The 17,163-nt window shown below is 41.0% G+C and overlaps 2 protein-coding genes across 5 annotated transcripts; one reads left to right on the forward strand and one right to left on the reverse strand.

The window, feature by feature from the left end:
• The first annotated feature begins 1,320 nt into the window (after positions 1–1,320).
• Positions 1,321–9,369, forward strand: psap (prosaposin). Of its 2 annotated transcripts, XM_029521691.1 has the most exons (15): positions 1,321–1,459; positions 4,080–4,213; positions 4,379–4,453; positions 4,566–4,691; positions 5,302–5,514; positions 5,611–5,754; positions 6,251–6,307; positions 6,637–6,642; positions 7,248–7,403; positions 7,498–7,590; positions 7,679–7,862; positions 8,000–8,163; positions 8,245–8,325; positions 8,437–8,544; positions 8,667–9,369. In XM_029521691.1, exons 1-15 carry the CDS (start codon positions 1,426–1,428, stop codon positions 8,700–8,702), a joined length of 1,611 nt encoding a protein of 536 aa, XP_029377551.1. In that variant the 5' UTR covers positions 1,321–1,425; the 3' UTR covers positions 8,703–9,369. The 2 variants fall into 2 exon arrangements, with proteins under 2 accessions (XP_029377551.1, XP_029377552.1); XM_029521692.1 differs by lacking the exon at positions 6,637–6,642.
• A 282-nt stretch (positions 9,370–9,651) lies between these two features.
• Positions 9,652–14,929, reverse strand: slc29a3 (solute carrier family 29 member 3). Of its 3 annotated transcripts, none has more exons than XM_029521221.1 (7): positions 14,811–14,929; positions 13,764–13,860; positions 13,270–13,666; positions 12,432–12,514; positions 11,725–11,951; positions 10,915–11,077; positions 9,652–10,660 (listed from the first exon to the last, which is right to left on the reverse strand). In XM_029521221.1, exons 3-7 carry the CDS (start codon positions 13,588–13,590, stop codon positions 10,048–10,050), a joined length of 1,407 nt encoding a protein of 468 aa, XP_029377081.1. In that variant the 5' UTR covers positions 13,591–13,666; positions 13,764–13,860; positions 14,811–14,929; the 3' UTR covers positions 9,652–10,047. The 3 variants fall into 3 exon arrangements, with proteins under 3 accessions (XP_029377081.1, XP_029377082.1, XP_029377080.1); XM_029521222.1 differs by lacking the exon at positions 14,811–14,929 and adding an exon at positions 14,029–14,306 and having other exon boundaries at positions 13,764–13,804; XM_029521220.1 differs by lacking the exon at positions 14,811–14,929 and adding an exon at positions 14,029–14,306.
• Between the last annotated feature and the right edge of the window lie 2,234 nt (positions 14,930–17,163).

A 17,163-nucleotide genomic window follows, 5' to 3' on the forward strand; every position in this document is an offset into this window, starting at 1 on the left:
GCTTGATATATTTCACTTAAATATGTGATTTTAAGTTCATGTGATCTAAATTCAATTTTGTGTAGTCAGCTGTTTCAAATTGCACAATTTGATGAATTTGATTTCCAGGCTAGATGATTCATGAAGATCAATGTTATCATGGTTACAATTTTTAAATATATTAGTTTTTTGGAATGGCATTGTTGTATAAGTCCTCCTGTGCTTGTCCATTATTTACACGTCACACACTACTACAACTACATTTGGGCTAATTTTAACAATTTGGAGAAAATTGGTAGAAATTAGCAGTGAATTTGGGGTATTAGAGCAGATTACAGCCTGAAACATAAGACATGGTGTCAGCTGTTAAAGTGTGACGGTACAGTGTGTACCATGCCATATGTAGGTTGACTACTGAGGAGCAAGGTGTGAAGTTATGAAACATTGGGGCAACGATTCAGGGTTTTAAACTGTAGATACTCTGAGACAGTGTTGTCTGTAAGACCTACTGAACAATAATAATCTCCTTGAAAGGAATGTAAAGAGAATTTATACTCTAGTTATTATTTAACTGTGGGTTCATACTATATTATTTCTGACCATATTTCATTATACAATCCCTAACCCTAATGCTGATATACATATGTATATCAAACGTGCATTTATATTTATAAATATTTACATTCATAAACTTCAGATGTTTCAAAGATGGATCAATAAAATCAATTATTTTGTGATAAAGTGATTATATTAACCATATGCATGTATAATGGTAAAATAAAAAATACAATTTCTAGTTTGAGTTGCATTTTGGATTTAAGTACCATCATATTCCAACAAAGGCATTCAACGTGAAAAAACAAACACGTAACTTAATTAGCTGGGTAATACATGTTTAATATTTCAGATAGATAGATTGATATATATATATATTTCCTTTTTTATTTATTTATTTTTTCTGCCTTGCCCTTCTCCAAGTTTGAAACACTGGACTCAAATTCCTATTATGTCTACACATACCTTGCAATAAAACTATTTCTGGTTTCCGATAGATTCCAAACTGGGATCTTCTTAAAAATCAAACTTCTTTGCTGAAAGTTGGTTCCACCTGTCTATCCATACGGATGCCATTTTAACTTGCACTAGTTTTAATTTGTGACTCAGCTTTTTATTTTATTTTTATACACCAGTATTCATCATTTTGTTTTTTGGGGACGAAAACTGAACCCAAACCAAATAAAACATCTGAAGGGGTTTTTGATTGTGTCTTTTGTGCGTCGTGTGATCGTACAGGACACACACACACTTCGGCAGAGTCACATGTCGTTCAGTCAGCTGACACACGGACTTCATAAAGCCGACAACAAACCGCCCGTCTGCATTGCAGAACAGTGAGCTCCGCCGAGCACCGCAGACAGACAGACAGTCCAGAAAAACAGCGCCGTCATGCTGCTTTTAACCCTGCTCTTCGTGTCGTCAGGTAACGTCCGACAAAATGTTGTTGTTTAGTCCTGTCGTGTTGTGTTTTTTTGTCACGATGAAAGCTCCCCGGTTGTGTAACGACCGAAGTGCGTTTCGACATTACAAGGCAAAAAAAAAAAGGAGCGCTAGCTTCTGCAAGCACGCAAATTAGCTAATGGCAGTTTTAGTTTGATTATGTAAAATAAAAGTAAACACATATATAAACATCCCGCTTTTATTATCCTGTCTATATGTTACACCCGTGGTTGTGTGTCAAATGTGTAAAAAGTCTGTTTAATGAATGTCAGCCTTTGATTTTGGGCATGAAAGTGGTTGTTGTTGTTTGATCGTTGGCGTCAGTTGTTAGCATCTCGGCTAACGTAGCGTTAGCCTCGGTTCAGTTCATTAGATGATAAAAACTTTAAAAACCACCACTTCATCTCTGATTTTAATTTGTTCCTGTCGACGTGTCTGATCGTCACCACAAAGCTCTTAGTTCGTGTGGTGGGTGACGGTCACCTTTGTGTTTTGTTTGGAGGTCGGTTATGTTGTTTCACCATTTAAAAACAGACGCTCGGTCCGGCCCCACCTGATCCGGACTGATCATGGCCTATATGTGGTCCTTTTTGTTGAACCCCGGCTTCCTCAGGGAAGTTGAGCTGGATCATTTAAACCAGCCACTTTCATTTCACTTTTATTTTATTTATTTTTTTTGGGGCCAAAATACCACTTGCTTAGTTTTGTTTTTGATTCCCTTGGATTACTTTCTGTTCTGCTATATGCGGACAAATCTGGGCCAATGAAGCAGCAGTTATTGCTGCGATGACATGGAGAAAATCAATCTCTTTAGAGATAAGGCTGTCATTTGGAGTGAGGATCTGAAATGGTTTTTGTTTGTTCACTTCTCAGACCATTGTTTCCTTCCGTATTGATTCCTTAGTCATCACATTAGTGCTTTGTGTGTTAAATGCTTACCTTCAGTTTGACTGTCAGTTTAGACAAATTGATTTTATGTAATGCCTTTTTTTTTTTTTTTGCACTTCTGCATTCGTGCTTCAGTCATGCTGTACAAGTGTTGTTCAGTTCCTGTCCTGTTGCTGAACAACACAACCAGAATTTTGTGTTTAAAAAAAAAAAAAAAAACTGCGTATGTGTCATGTGATGTTGATTCACCGGCATTATGATGAGTTCACTAATTTCGGAGTCACAGAAAGTGACTCAAAAATGCGTTATAGGCTTTTCTTTTTGATGACCTCAGTTAAGTGTTCCTTTGACCCTCATCCCGTTTATCTCCTGCAGGAACATCAGAAATGTAAAGCTTTTCTTCAGTGCGGGTTGTCAACTATAAACAGTTTACTGCAGTGTCAAAGTCAAACCAAAGATGTTTGACACATCAGTACAGACTGACTGCCAAAGAACAACCTGTTATTTTCTGGGGCTGCTCATGTGACTACACAGTCTACTGCTATGAACACCTATGGAGGGGTTTTCATACCAGTGAAGCTGCACTTAATAACCTTCAATCCCCCACCAGTTCCTTACCAAAGGCCTCTCATGCACAGTATTTGTATACTTAACAGTCTATATTTTAAGAAAATGGTCAACATCTTTTTTGCACTTTGCTCAGGCAGAGTTCATTGAATTAAAAACAGGAACAGTGCTGCATTGTAGGTGTTTTCCCACATTCCCCTTTTCACTTCAGTAAATTTTGTTTTGCATCCACTGCACATGAAGTTTTTGAATAATTTGAACGAATGGTAATTGTGTATTTCTGCAGCTGTGATGAACATGCAAATCAATTCTGACTAGTGCTCTCAGTCAGGGTTGTGCAGTTGTAGGTCAACGTGATAAGTGGCAGGTTGACCTAAAGCGTGTGTGTGCGCGTGTGTGTGGCTGGCTCTTTGCCCATTAATGCAATATTTTTGAGAGATTTCTATCTGCACTGAGTATGTTGACTCACTTGTCAGCCTGCCTAACAACAAAACTTTGTTATATTTGATCGAATAAAGTTGGATATTCAATGTCTTGGACAACTGACTTGGCAGAAGAGCTACATATTTCCAGAAACATCAAAAATGAATAACTGCTGAACAGCAAATGGCTGCAGGTTGCTTAAAAAAAAACCCCCAGCTATGCTGAGTCAATTTAATACATTTGGACTCCTTATTGCCAAATTAAAGTGGAAGTTCAGTGTAAATTTGGAAAAATTCTTCATAATTTACAACTCGTGTAATTTGGTTATACATGCCACAACAGAAATCATTCCAACTGAAATCATAAATGCATCTTCCATTATTATTATTATTATTATTTTATTTATTTATTTTTGCATTTCCATTTAAATGAAAAATACTCAAGCAAAAGCTCTTGAAGCTCTTTTCTCAGGTAAAGATGAACATATCTCATCTTGACTGAACTAAAGCAGCAGAAGTTTACAGGGTGTTTGCACACATTTTTAAAATCTTCTGCAATCTAAATTACCTGTTACAGGTTGGCCTGGCAGAGTGAGAAATGGGCAGGAGGGCTGTAACATAGGAGTTAGAGGGAACGAGGAAGCAAATTAAATCAGGAGATTGGAAAGTGTTTGACAGCTCTCTTGATTGCTGTAGTTAAAAATGTGACGCTTGTCTTCTCTGCAGCTTTGGCGAGTCCTCTGCTCGGCACTGAGCAGTGTGCTCGTGGTCCCCCCTACTGGTGTAAGAATGTGAAGACGGCGTCTCTCTGTGGAGCTGTGAGTCACTGCCAGCAGAATGTGTGGAACAAGCCCCAGATGGTAAGACCTGTGAAAGTGACAGACTATTCATATATTTGTGTTTATGTTAAGAGAGTCTATTCCATTTTTATGCCTTCCTCCTTTGATATATTGATATTTACACTCAGCAATATGAGACAAACAATTCTAATGCTCGAATAATCTAACACATCCAAATGTTTTCAGAAAACGGTGCCATGTGATTTGTGTAAGGAGGTGTTGATGGTGGTGGGACAGATCCTGAAGGACAATGCCACTGAGGTGAGATCTCTGTGTAATAAGCAGCACAGTGGCACATGACTAAACCTGATTATAAACACTCAGGTGGATGATTTGTCTTTTTTATGTTCGTGTGGTTTGTGCGTGACTGCAGAGTGAGATTCTTGGGTATCTGGAGAAGGCCTGCCAGCTCATCCCTGATCAAAGTATGACAGCAGAGTGCAAAGAGATGGTGGATGAATATTACCCCATCATCTTTGGAATTATCATTGGAGAACTGGTGAGTGAAACTGGTTGTCCAGTGTTTTTGTTTTTTTTTTTTTTTAAGTACACTAGGGATGTAGCAACTGCCTGAAACGACATTAGACAGGGACGTTTTAACTTAGCCTTTGCAGTTTTACCATTAACAGGCAATCAAGGTCTGCATTTCGGCATTAATGGAGATCTGATTAAAGTTTATTTTAGTGCGTTCGGACTCAGTTTATTGTTCAACTTCATCTAAGACTCTTAACATGGTCCAGCTGCCCTTTCAGGTCAAAAGAAGGAAAACACAAGTGACTGTGAGCAAAGTGAAGCCAGCTAAATGAACACCACTGAGAAAGTGAATCAGTCTAAATGGGAACAGAGTGGCCATTGTGTAATACTGAGCCTTGTGACTGGGACAGCATTTGATGTAGGTTTCTTTGTTTCAACTCTCACCTGCTACAAAGGGAGAACCAAAAGGACGGTTCTTTACACGCCAAAACAAAATGTGACTTCTATGCAACAGCAGGAAGCTGAGCTTCTCTCTGAACACATTTGATCATGCAGCTGCGAAGATTTAAGTTCTATGTTCTCCTCTTTTAAAAACAAAGCTTTTTAAAGTTGTATTTCTTTTTCTCCTTTTTTAGGAGGAACCCGGGGTGGTGTGCGGCGCCATGGGGCTGTGTAAGTCTCAGCAGGCAGCTCTGGCTAAGGCTGAAGAAATGAAGCAGCTCGAGTCCAATGAAATCCCTCAGGTCGACCTTTCCCAGCCTATGGCTCCTTTCATCCTCAATGTGCCCCAGCTCCTCTACCCCCAAAGTCCCATGGAAGAGGCCCCCAAAGAGGAGACTCCAAAGCAGGTACACTGTTGAACTCTCTCACATGCACAGTGATCTGGTCTGCTCCTGTCGTTGAGAATCGACTTCATTGTGCCCCAAATCTTTCTTTTCCTGTAGGACGGTGATGTGGTGTGCCAGGACTGCATCAAGTTCCTGACTGACGCGCAAGCCGAAGCCAAAGCCAACTCATCATTCATCGACTCTCTCATTGAGAATATTGAGAACCAGTGTGACCTGCTGGGGCCGGGCCTGTCTTCAATGGTGAGAGTCCCACTTGTGGGTGGGGCATTAAACCCCATTAAGCCCCCAGAAGTGTGCATGATTCCATAAATCATGTTGTGTTCCACAGTTACTATAGTTTAGTAGATATGAATTAGGCTCTCCTGTTAACTGGAGCATCACTGCTTTACTTTTGTGTTCAATGCTGATCCACCATCATCACGTCTTTGCATCAGACACCCCTTTTGGTTACAGTAGCGGCTGTCGCATCTCATCAGTGTCTCATTGAGAGGCAGCGCTGTCACTTACTTGTAAAGCCAAAGGAAATTGGCTCAGTCCTGTATTTATTAATAATTTCTTATTCTACTGTTCCCAGAAATGCATAATTGGCTGAGATTGTGCAGATTCTGAATATGTGCCAACTCGATGAAGAAAAAACAGAAAAGGATTAATGTGGATCTAAATAGGTTAATTCAATACATATTTATTTCTGTGGAAGTAGATTTTTTGAATCGTTGTTTTCTTTCCCTCGTTGCAGTGTAAGCAGTACGTCAGCCAGTATGGTACCCTTGTTGTTGAGCAGCTTATGTCTATGGTGAGTTTTCTAACTTCTTCACTGTCTGTGCCTTTTATTGAAGTTTTATTCATTCATTTCATCTGACAGAAACAGTTATATCCTGAGAAAGCCTATTGAACAGGCCATCTAAGCTAATGTCTGAGATAATTAGTATGTTGTGGTGTTCATACCCAGCACTCACTGGCATGTTGACTGAAATTATTCATATCTTCTGACTTTCTTTTTTCTTAATTTCTTTTGTCTTTCTTGTGTTTTTCTTCTTGACTTTCCCCCTCCATTCATGTCTCTTGCTTTTTTTTTGTTTGTTTTTTTTTTTTTTTTTTGGTTGTTTATGTGCCGCTCCTCAGGAACAGGTAGGTGTCTCTGTGTTCCACCTGTAGCATTTTTAACCCACAGCTCCTGCTTTTTAATTTTTATTTATTTTTTTGTGTGTATGTGGTTTAATCTACTGGAGCTACTCACCTAACTGTAGAGATGCATGTTAAATTATCTTATTTTAAATGACACTACTCCACCTCACCTGAGCACTCTGCTTGTTCAGTTAACGACTTCACGCTAAAGTGCCTGGAGCTGAAGCAACATCCTGCTGTTCACATCAAATGAGAATACAGTGCTGGCATATTTACAGTGTGCTTGGCTGTAGTGATGTGTGCATGAACACGTTAACTGAGAGATGCACTGGTCTCTGGCTACATTGATGTGGTGTAATCTTCTCTTCTCTAAATGGCTGGTTTTTCTTAAACGCAATGAATTGACATTATTTTTGCCAGTACGTGTGTGAGGTGTTCAGTTGTGATAGAAGAAACCAGCAGTAGTTGTTTGTTTGCTGGAGGGTGGGGGCTGTAACAGACTTGCATGGGGAGTGATGCTGTGTAAAGGTTTATGATAACAGCATGGGGGGGGGCAAGATTTGCCAACAATCAGCTGTGTATACTAAAGTAAGTGTTTCTATCCTCAGCAACCCAAGGAGATCTGTGTCCTCGCTGGCTTCTGTCCTGCTGCTCTGGAGAAATCTGTTCCCATGATGATGCTGCAGGCTGCCAAGACTGAGCCTGCTGCCAACGCCATACCTGCTCTCAAGCTTTTCCCTGCCACCAAGGTGGAGTCTGCTAAGGTGAATTACGGCAGGCACTCAACACCAGGCTTATTGGGGGGGGGGGGGGTGCTTTTTGTGGTCCAGTTTTGAAGTTTTTCTTTTTGTGTTCCAGCCTGTGGTGCGTGTCCGTGATTCCCCAACATGTGCCATCTGTGAGTTTGTGATGAAGCAGCTGGAGAGTATGTTGGAGGATAAAACTAGAGAGGTAGGACAAGTGAAGCTTGGACAGACGATCTATGGTGAATTTTCTACCAAATGCTGGTGTCGAACTGACTCTTCTGTCTCTGTCTCAGGAGGAGGTGATTCAAGCTGTGGAGAAAGTGTGCGCATATCTGCCCTCCAGTCTGACCGTCCAGTGCAAGGACCTGATTGAGGCCTATGGCGACGCCATCATTGAACTGCTGCTGCAGCAGGCCGACCCCAAGACTGTCTGCACAGTGCTGGCACTCTGCAACGGTGCCAGCCGCGCATATGTCCGTAAGTCTTCACTCATTAAGACACGCTGAGCGCTGACAGAAGCGTTACAGGTGTGATGTCTTTATCTGCCTCGTGTAGTTAATCATAACAGGTTGTTTTTTTTTTTTTCTTTCTTTCTTTCTTCTTCTCCTTTGCAGCTGTACTCGATCAGACTCGCTTCCAGGCTGGTGGCTACTGCGACGTGTGCAAGATGGCTGTTAGTTACATTGACAAACTTCTGGAGAAGAACGCCACCGAGCAACAGATTGAGGAGGCAGTGAGGAAAGCCTGCAGCTTCCTGCCTGACTCGATGCAGACTGAGGTAAATCACATCATCTTCTTGGCTTGTGTAACTTTTACCTGTTGTGTGACAGACTTACATTCCCTCTCTTGTTTTCAACAGTGTGACCAGATGATTCAACAGTATGAACCAATGCTTATCCAGCTGCTGCTCCAGATGCTGGACCCAGACTTTGTGTGCATGGTAAAGAATAAACTTAATTCATAACAAAATATAAACTGGAGTAATATGACTTGATCTTCCCTCCAGATGTTACAGCTAATGTTGTTTTCTTCTCCATAATGTGTGGAACAGAAAGTGGGGGCCTGTCCTGAAGCTGTGCGCAGGCTGCTGGGAACAGAGCAGTGCAGCTGGGGACCTGCCTTTTGGTGCAAGAACATGGAGACAGCAACTCGATGCAATGTGAGTGATTAAGTCTCCAGCTCTTTGAAGAAGCTCTTTAACAGCAGTCATTAATGCCGACAATGGTAACTGATTTGGACTCTACATAGTTTCTAAAGGGCTTGTTTTGTTTTGTCTTTCAGGCTGTGGCTCACTGCAAACGCCATGTGTGGGTATAGAAGAAGAGGATGACCAGCACAAACTGACCTGTAGGGAATTAAAATTACTACATTGTGCTGCTTTCCACTTTTAATTGTTGTCCTTTGGTCCTTTTAAGTAAGACTCAAACAACTGCAATTTACGTGTAAATTAACTTGGATATTTTCAAAGTCATGGGGAAGGGACTGTATTTTTTTTTTTTTTTTTCCTCCCCCTCCCCCTCTTCTGTGGGAATGGGGGGGGCAGATATTGAGAAATAATATATCGTGGCCTACAGCTCAGCACATCCCTGCTTCACTGAGCAGAAGTCAAAGCTTAAGATGTGCATCATTTGGGTTGTATTGCTAGCAGGGTATAGTATGTGTGCGTGCGATGACACAAATTCAAGTTTCACTTGTAAATTGACATGTCAGATGGCTGCTGTCCTGATGGGAGACACAGCTCATTGTGTCAAGAATGACTGCGTGTTGAGACATTGCTTTTAGCAGTATGTCTGATGCTTTAAAGGAATTTCTATTTTGTAGACAGGCAATTTTGTTTTAAGTCTCACTTCATTGTTTGCACTCTTCCTACTGTTTGTAAATCACTGTTTGTAACATACAAAACATCAAATTTGTCTGCTTCAAACTGTGAGCCAACTGCCAGTTGATCTGTAAATTTTTAACAATTAAATTGATCCCAATCCATTCTGTTGAGTGTGAGTTCCTTTTTACTGTAAACTGAGGTGTGGTGTTCTTACAGGCTTATTAAGATGCTGACTTTTAAAGACAGGGTGGCCAGTTCTCCAAAACAGGAAATGTTTTGGATATGGTTTGGTCTTTAAATGTTAGATAACTGAACATTTCCACCTGATCACCTGCAGTAGACTTCAAGATTAAATTCTAGGAGACATTTCTTTTCAGCAAGAGAATAACCAAATAGTATTGGAGTGATGCCACGAAACAATAGAAATGACTTGATCTAGAGGAATTGATTGGAAATGATCATTTTATAAACAGAACAAGTTGATCAAGTTTAGACATCAGATAATTCAATCTGTTTAATTCAAGTAGAAAAAAAAAAAAAAATTCCCATATCAACTCCCACTTCCTCCTGAAATGTGTGCAAGATGAAATGTATAAAACAAGCTTTGAGTATTTGCCTTTCTTGGATTGCAGATGTTGCTTCAAGAGCCACTTCGTGATTTCAAAAGGTGTAGTCCGTCATTGTGGATGCAACATCAGTGTAAACATGGTAGATTTTAATGTGAGGTATGAAGGAGTTTAAGCATTTTGGTTCCAGAGTGGCACTGACCTCAACAGGATGTTTCCATCATAGCAGACAACTGGCATCAGTGCTCTGAGGTTCTGATGTCATCAGCAGTGATTAGAGGTAACGCACAATAAGCACAGAGAATGCAGATCCAATAGCCAGGCCCAGAGTGAGGAAGAAGGACATGACCACTCCTGTGGCCTCTGCCAGCTCCCGAGGAACCACCTTTGGGCCGTAGATCATTGGTAGACTTCCCAGGTAGCCGTTGGAGAGGCCCAGCAGGCAGTTGAAAACAATGGGGTATGCATCATGTGTGAATATCACCGTGTGGAGGTGGTCCCTTGGCTGGTAGTTACACAACATGAAAAGTGGCACAAAGATCGAGCGACACAGCACCAGAGCTGGCAGGACACGACTGGTGGGGCCCGGGACCTGAAGCCAGGCAGTGGACTGCCTGCCGCAGAAGTCGGCCCAGTTGTACAGGAGGAAGCTGGTGAGGGGCACAAAGTAAGTGGTTGTCAAGGGGCTGCCGCTGTCTTCGTGGGCAGAGTGGATCCCTGAGGACACTGCAGGAAACACTGCGATAGAGACACAGAAGACGTAGAAGACACTGAGGCAGAGCACCCACGTCTTCTTGAGGATAGGCAGGATGGAAATGCCGCCTGCTGTATCTCCTCTTTCACTCAATGCTCCTGCACTGGTGCATGTTGCTGCCAGCATGTAATGCCTGGAGAAAGGAAGCAGAACTTCTTAGAGCTGAATTCATTCATCTAATACTTCCTGCTTTGGCTCCGTCTGCTGGTCGGATGCAGAATGACGCTGTGGCAGACTCACCCTGCCTACATTATCTGATCTACAAAGTCCAAAATTAGATGAAAGCAAATATTGCAGAAAGAGGGACATTACTCTCATCAAACTTCTGCAGGTTAAGAAACTGCTTTAATCTCTTTTGGAACAATAATATCCCCCTCTGCCTCTGACCTTGAATATGACAGCCTGGGAAGAAACAAGTATGAGATGATGCAGAGCAGAATGAAGATGTCCGCTGTCAGGAAATAGCCCAGAGCGCTGTTTGTCTCATCATCGGCGACAGCCAGGTTGACCAATGATGCCACTGCACTCAATGTGCCGCCCATAGCCTGACCTGAGACACAAGAAAGGCTCATTGTGCAGTCAGTTAAGACATGACCTCTGGACTGAAAAATCTCCACTGTAATTAGTGGTAGTCTAAATAAAACTATTAAAGTCGGTTTATTGCCTTTATCAAAGAGAGCAGAGGAGAGCTAACAGGAAATAAGGACAAGGGGATAATGGCAGCTCTGCCAAGCTTGACCCTGGAATGGTAAGATTATAGTCTGAGTACCATATTTATGGCCCATCATGGTGTCTAATAAGATCATCCATTCATGTACTTGCTTGTTTCAGTCCTGCCCTGCAGTCGAGGCTTAATTATGTCTGGCTATGTTAATTAGGTCATTATTAAAACCTTTAATTAATTGAAAAAAAGATCTGTGTCATTAAATTGTTCTTGCATAAGAAAATATAAATGGAAATATGGGGGTCTTTCAAGGCTAGAGATCTTAAATGTTATTGTATTCATTAATATCCAAATGTAAATCTAACTATTGATTAAAATTGGGCCCAAGAAGAGTATCGTTTGTTGTGTAATGGGAACCTGTCATGTAAAATTCCAGTGTTTTCTCACTTAGATTCTTGATGTGTTCACAGACCACTGTGCAAATGTAGCAGAAGTGTAAAATAAGACATTCCTGACCTGAGCGACATCAGTACCTGATATTATGGCCTGAGAGATCTTTATGGGAAAATGCCCGCTGATCCCGAACATGCTGCCACAGTAGAAGTTGGAGGCTCCGCTGACAATGGCCACGCTGACCAGCGTGCCGGAGAAGAACTCAACCCTGTAGTTGGACACATCCACCTTCACCAGCACCGTGGTCACCACGAACACCAGCAGGATCACAACGAGAGATGACAGGATGCGAACGTTCGCAGACAACCTGCCGACATGGAACACAGACAGATGCTTTGGGAGTTTTACCAAACACAGGCTGATCAACATAAACACAAAAAGCTGTGCAGCTGGAACAAGTCAGAGTCATAACAGCCTGTGTACAACATTAATGTGCAAACAACACTGACAGTGCACAAATGGAAGACAGTGAGTTATTAGTTACACACACAGATGATAAATATAAAACACATTCTGCTGAGATGTGAAAAAACATCTCTGCTTCCTGTTCTCTCGTAAAAGAACAGAATGAGCTACGTTTAGAGAATGTAAAGGAACACACTGTGTTAAAGATCCTGTGGTAAATGGCATTACTGCAATCGGTGAGGCTTTAAATAGGACAGCCATCCCATTGTAACATCTAGACACAGAGACCAACCAACAGGGAGTACGTCAAGCTGCAATAAACACGAAGACTCAAAGAAAAAGCCCACTAAGGTGTGTGTGTGTGTGTGTGTTGTGGCTCAACCTGTTGACTAGAAAGTAGTTGAGTATCAGACACAGCACTGAGGGCACCGTGGAGGCAACGACCAGATAACTTTCAAAGTAATCCTGTGAAAAGTTGGAAAATAAAAAAAAGCCAACATCAGTTTAACAGATGTAAGAATGGAGATTCATGCAACCGCAAATTAAAGTCAAAGGAATTGTAAATGAGAAATATATATATATATATATATATATATATATATATATATATATATGCACACACTCTTCTTTGAGTTTTCTGTGGTGAAATTAAACCATAGTAGAAATGTATAGAACAATTTAACTGCCCTTTGTCTTGCCTGAAATAGCAAGCGTCTATTTTTTTCATCATGAATTTATATGCATGGACGCTTCAGTGGGTGGATTATACAGTGAAACAGATAGTTTACAGAATGAATTGTTCAATGTTTGTATATGTGAAACGATCAAGCTATATCTCTAAAGCTGTGAGTCTTTCAGCATGAAAGACGTTTTTACAGTCACCCTGACATTTGTGTGCGTTTTTATATGCAAAAATATGAAATTACCTCATTGTTTGAAGACAGATCCTAAACTAACATTATGGTGACAAGCCTCACTTGGCTGGGTAATTTTCTTTTACCTTCTCAGACTTCAACTGAGCTCTCCTCAACAGACCATCGGCATGTCTAATTGTATAATTGTATTACAACATCAGATGTGAAAGGAGACTCAGTCCTCACATCTATCACGGGATTATCAGGTCTGCAAAAGACATACCAGCTGGGTCCAGAACAAATGCATCTTACTACGCACAAGTATGTGCAACAAATTAAACATTGTATGCGTTGTTTCTTACTTACACCCAGCGCTGACCGCTGACCTTCACTGTGCTGAGTGCTGTTGCTCAGTTTGTACATCCAGTACTGTTTGGCTGTTACGAAAAAGTTCCAGGGAAGCAGTGACCCAATGCCCATCAGAAAGAAGATGATGTACACAATATTGTAAGAGTCCTCTGGACTGTAGCGCACAGTCAGAGGGACTGGGGAATGTTTAGGCAGGAGGGACGCAGAGGGACCCGAGTCCTTGTCCTCCTCATCTTCATCAGATGCATCAGGGTTGCCAAAAGCAGCGGGGACATAGGAGGAGTTGACACTGGGCTGCATCGGCTCTGTGCCGTCCATCTTTACAGACGATCAAAAACTATGGGTGGAAGAAAACAGGGAAGGTTGGGGCAGTCAGGAGGTGTTAGACACAAAGCTGTGAAAGAGAAGAAAACAAGAGTTAAAAGGGGAAAATCACGATATCATTGTAATGTTATTGGTGACAAAAAAGGTGACATAAGGATGAGACTTACATTTACTTGTGGAAACAGCGTGTTTGTTCTGAAGCCATCGTCTGGAAAAATACTGCGGTGGTTAGATATCAAGTCCAGTCATGCAAATCCTGTGATCCTGCCACACAGCAAGTCAAATTTTACACAGAGAACGTAAATCCATCTTGCATACTAAACATGTGCAGAAAGACAATAATGCAGGAGCGTTGACCAACATTCAGCCAAAAACACTGAATATAACAAAGTGGGTCCTCACAAAAGGTGCACAAATAAAACAAGGACTCACCCTCAATGTGACTCAAATGATGTGAGCACACAGTCCCTTTCTCATCGTGTCTTCATTACCATTTAGCAGGAGTGTGTTGACTATTGTGTGTAGCCAATTCCCTTTCACTTATAAGAACCGCCACGGTTTGGCCATTCCCATCTGGGTGGGACTTTCTTTAATGTTATTTGATCTAAAGTTTGCCAGTTCTGCAAAAACACGGCTTTTGGTGGTTAAAATAAGTCCTGAATGATGCAAAATTTAGGAGCTGAGAGAAGTGAAAGTAACTGAGATAAACTCAAGAGTCTGTCAGTGGTGTTGGGTGGGGGGGGTCCCCAAATCCAGCTCCTCAAAGAGATTAAAAAAAAAAAAAACAACAACAGCAAGCGAACGTGGGAATAAAAACCGCCGACATGATGAGCTTTCAAGTAGAAGTACCACATCTGTGACTGATGAGGAACAAGTTTTCACATGATGCTGACCGAGACTGAACACCCTAACCCTAACCCTAACCCTAACCCTCAAGCTTCACACAACAGTTTACACTAAGGAAGTTTGTCACTGCGGACAGACGGTTTCACAAAATAATTCCACTTCCCATTGCAAAGAAAACATTCTGCTCATCTGGCTTGAAAACAAACAAACAAACAAACAAACAAACAAACAAAACCGCCCCACACAACAAATCCAACTTTATTCATTCAATGCAGACACCTGCATATAATCGCAAACTAGCTAAATTAGCAGAAGAAGCTAGCTAATTAGGAGCTAGCAAAGTGCGCGAAGGAGTCGCACCACCGTACCTGACTGTTGGAGACTCTCTGGATGCTGTTTCTGTCTTTTCTGGGGAAACTGATCTGGCACATAAGTCCATTTCACAGAAAACTTTTCCGATCAGCTGACTGAACACTGAACACGCTGCTCCACAGCGAGCGGAAACAAACACAACATCCGGCATCGAGCTTTCAGAATAAAACCGCCACATACACGTATCGAAACCAAACTAATTAAAATTTCTTTTTTACCCCTAAAAGGGGAGTTGAATTCAAATTTGAGAAAATTTTCCTCTCTATAGAGTGACACAACATCAGTGTTTTGTACTCTAAATAAAAGGAAAGTTTAACTACTTGTGCTTTTATTTTGTTTGTCCTGTTGTTGGCGGAAATAGCACGACTTCCGGTGCAGAAATTAAAAGCATGCATTCAGTAAAAACAATAGATCGTCTGACAAATGATAAATATTTTATGTATTTATTTATTCATTTCATTAATTTGATAAATTAAATGTCAACATGAATTTCCATTTTGTAAAATACATATTTAGAAAAAACCAACAAACATTAAAGAAAAAAATGTGTGTCACCTCTCCTGTCCTGTCACTCACCTTATACAACTCTCCCTGCTCTTCTTTCCTCTTTCTCCCCTCACATATGTCTCCCTCTCTTCCACATATCCCCTATGCAATAAATTTTGTCATTGTGGTGATCACGTCAATAACTTTGTTGTTTTCCTTCCAGGTCTTGATGTTCTTGATGTTCAGTTTTTATGACATTGCCCGTGACTCCACTGTACACTCCTCCCTCATATATCCACATATTTATAATCTAACATTCCAACATTCACTTTCAGAGTCCACTCAAATCACTGAATGTAACCCACTCCATACTGATAGCAAGAGATGGTTTCTTAGAAACACATGCAGACCGTTCTCAACATCCATACAGAGAATGATTGAATTCTCTCTTTCTCCATGTCTCACTTAACTGTAGTATCCTGGAGTGGGCATGGCACTCACTGAGGTGAAGCACCGCCCTCCCAGCCACACAAAGGTCATTCTACTCATTCCAGGGAGGGCTGCTGATGGTCACACACATGCACTGAAACAATAAAATATTTAGCTGCAAGGCTATAACTGCATCAATCTCATAAAAAGCTGGCACAGCCTGTGTTGTTAAATTATGAGGAAAAATGCAGACAAAAAAACAAAAAACAAAAAATCAAACAAAAACACCAAAAACTAAACTGAAGTTAATGAAGCTACTTAAATAGTGGGGGCTTGAGGTGGACCGGGTTTTATAGGTGAGTCAAAATTAATTCATCCTCGAGTTTTTTTTAAAAGTGACAAAAGTGCCCTAATTCACACTCTGCATAGCTGTTAAAAAATTCAGGACCAATAGAAAAATTCTGCAGCTAAAAGAGCTGAAAATTTGTCATATGACATCTGGTAATCTTAGAATTTTTAGAATACAGATTCTAGAACTTAATTGTTATTGTAGTTGGTACAATGAAATTATGTTTGGAACTCACAGAGTCCAGCAGCAATGAAAATAGAATAATAACAGAATAGAACAAAAATAAAAATAGTAAAATAGAGTAGAAAAGAATAATGCTTACACAAACACAAAAACAGAAACTGTACATGGTGTGAATGTAAAAAAAGAAACCTTCAGTGAATGAAGTGTAAACATTCTCACAGTATTTCATCTTAAAACATGAACAGTGACAGGGTCTCTGTCAGAAGTGGGAATCGAACCATCACCTCCAGGGACCTGAACACAGCTATTTAAATGGCCTTCTTCGACATTTGGCTTTGATCCTTTGATCTGTTCCAAAGGTGACTTGGTGGCATCATCTGTGACATCACAGAAACAGGTACATAGAATGTGGATACAAACTTGGTCAGTTCGTTCCGATCGCCCTCGCAGTGAGACAGGAGTTACTTACTCTACGTTTGTGACAGTTTTGCCAAACTTCTCATCAGAAATGCCTTCACAAGAGAAGAGAAAGCAGGAAGCATGTGAACGTGCACGTCCAGAAAATCAAGCAGAGGACCAAGATATCCTCCGAAGCAACACCACCTGCTACCAGATACTGGATTTTAACGGAGAGGGCTCTTTTGGCCAAGTTGTCAAGTGCTTGGACCTAAACACCTCTGAAATCGTGGCGATCAAAATCCACAAAGACAACAAGGATGATCTCATTAAAAGGGAAGTGGCCATGTTAGAGGCAGTCAGCGTTCTTGATCCAGAGAAGAAGAACATTGTAAGATTCATAGACAGTTTCAGATACCACCACCACTCTTGTCTAGCCTTTGAAATGCTGGACATGAGCCTTTGGGACCTGGTAAATAAGAGAGAATGGGAGCCGCTGAGTCTGA

Source organism: Echeneis naucrates, chromosome 15, assembly GCF_900963305.1.
Source record: "Echeneis naucrates chromosome 15, fEcheNa1.1, whole genome shotgun sequence".
Taxonomy (NCBI): domain Eukaryota; kingdom Metazoa; phylum Chordata; class Actinopteri; order Carangiformes; family Echeneidae; genus Echeneis; species Echeneis naucrates.

What these genes read in the sequence shown, in the direction of transcription:
- psap (XM_029521691.1), top strand. Translation starts at nt 1,426, where the DNA reads ATGCTGCTTTTAACCCTGCTCTTCGTGTCGTCAG. An exon ending in GGCCGGGCCTGTCTTCAATG is followed by an intron (nt 5,755 to 6,250) that starts GTGAGAGTCCCA and finishes CCCTCGTTGCAG; the next exon opens with TGTAAGCAGTACGTCAGCCA. An exon ending in CCAAGGTGGAGTCTGCTAAG is followed by an intron (nt 7,404 to 7,497) that starts GTGAATTACGGC and finishes TTTGTGTTCCAG; the next exon opens with CCTGTGGTGCGTGTCCGTGA.
- slc29a3 (XM_029521221.1), bottom strand. Translation starts at nt 13,590, where the DNA reads ATGGACGGCACAGAGCCGATGCAGCCCAGTGTCAACTCCTCCTATGTC. An exon ending in CTCTCAGGCCATAATATCAG is followed by an intron (nt 11,078 to 11,724) that starts GTACTGATGTCG and finishes CTTGTGTCTCAG; the next exon opens with GTCAGGCTATGGGCGGCACA. An exon ending in CCCAGGCTGTCATATTCAAG is followed by an intron (nt 10,661 to 10,914) that starts GTCAGAGGCAGA and finishes TCCTTTCTCCAG; the next exon opens with GCATTACATGCTGGCAGCAA.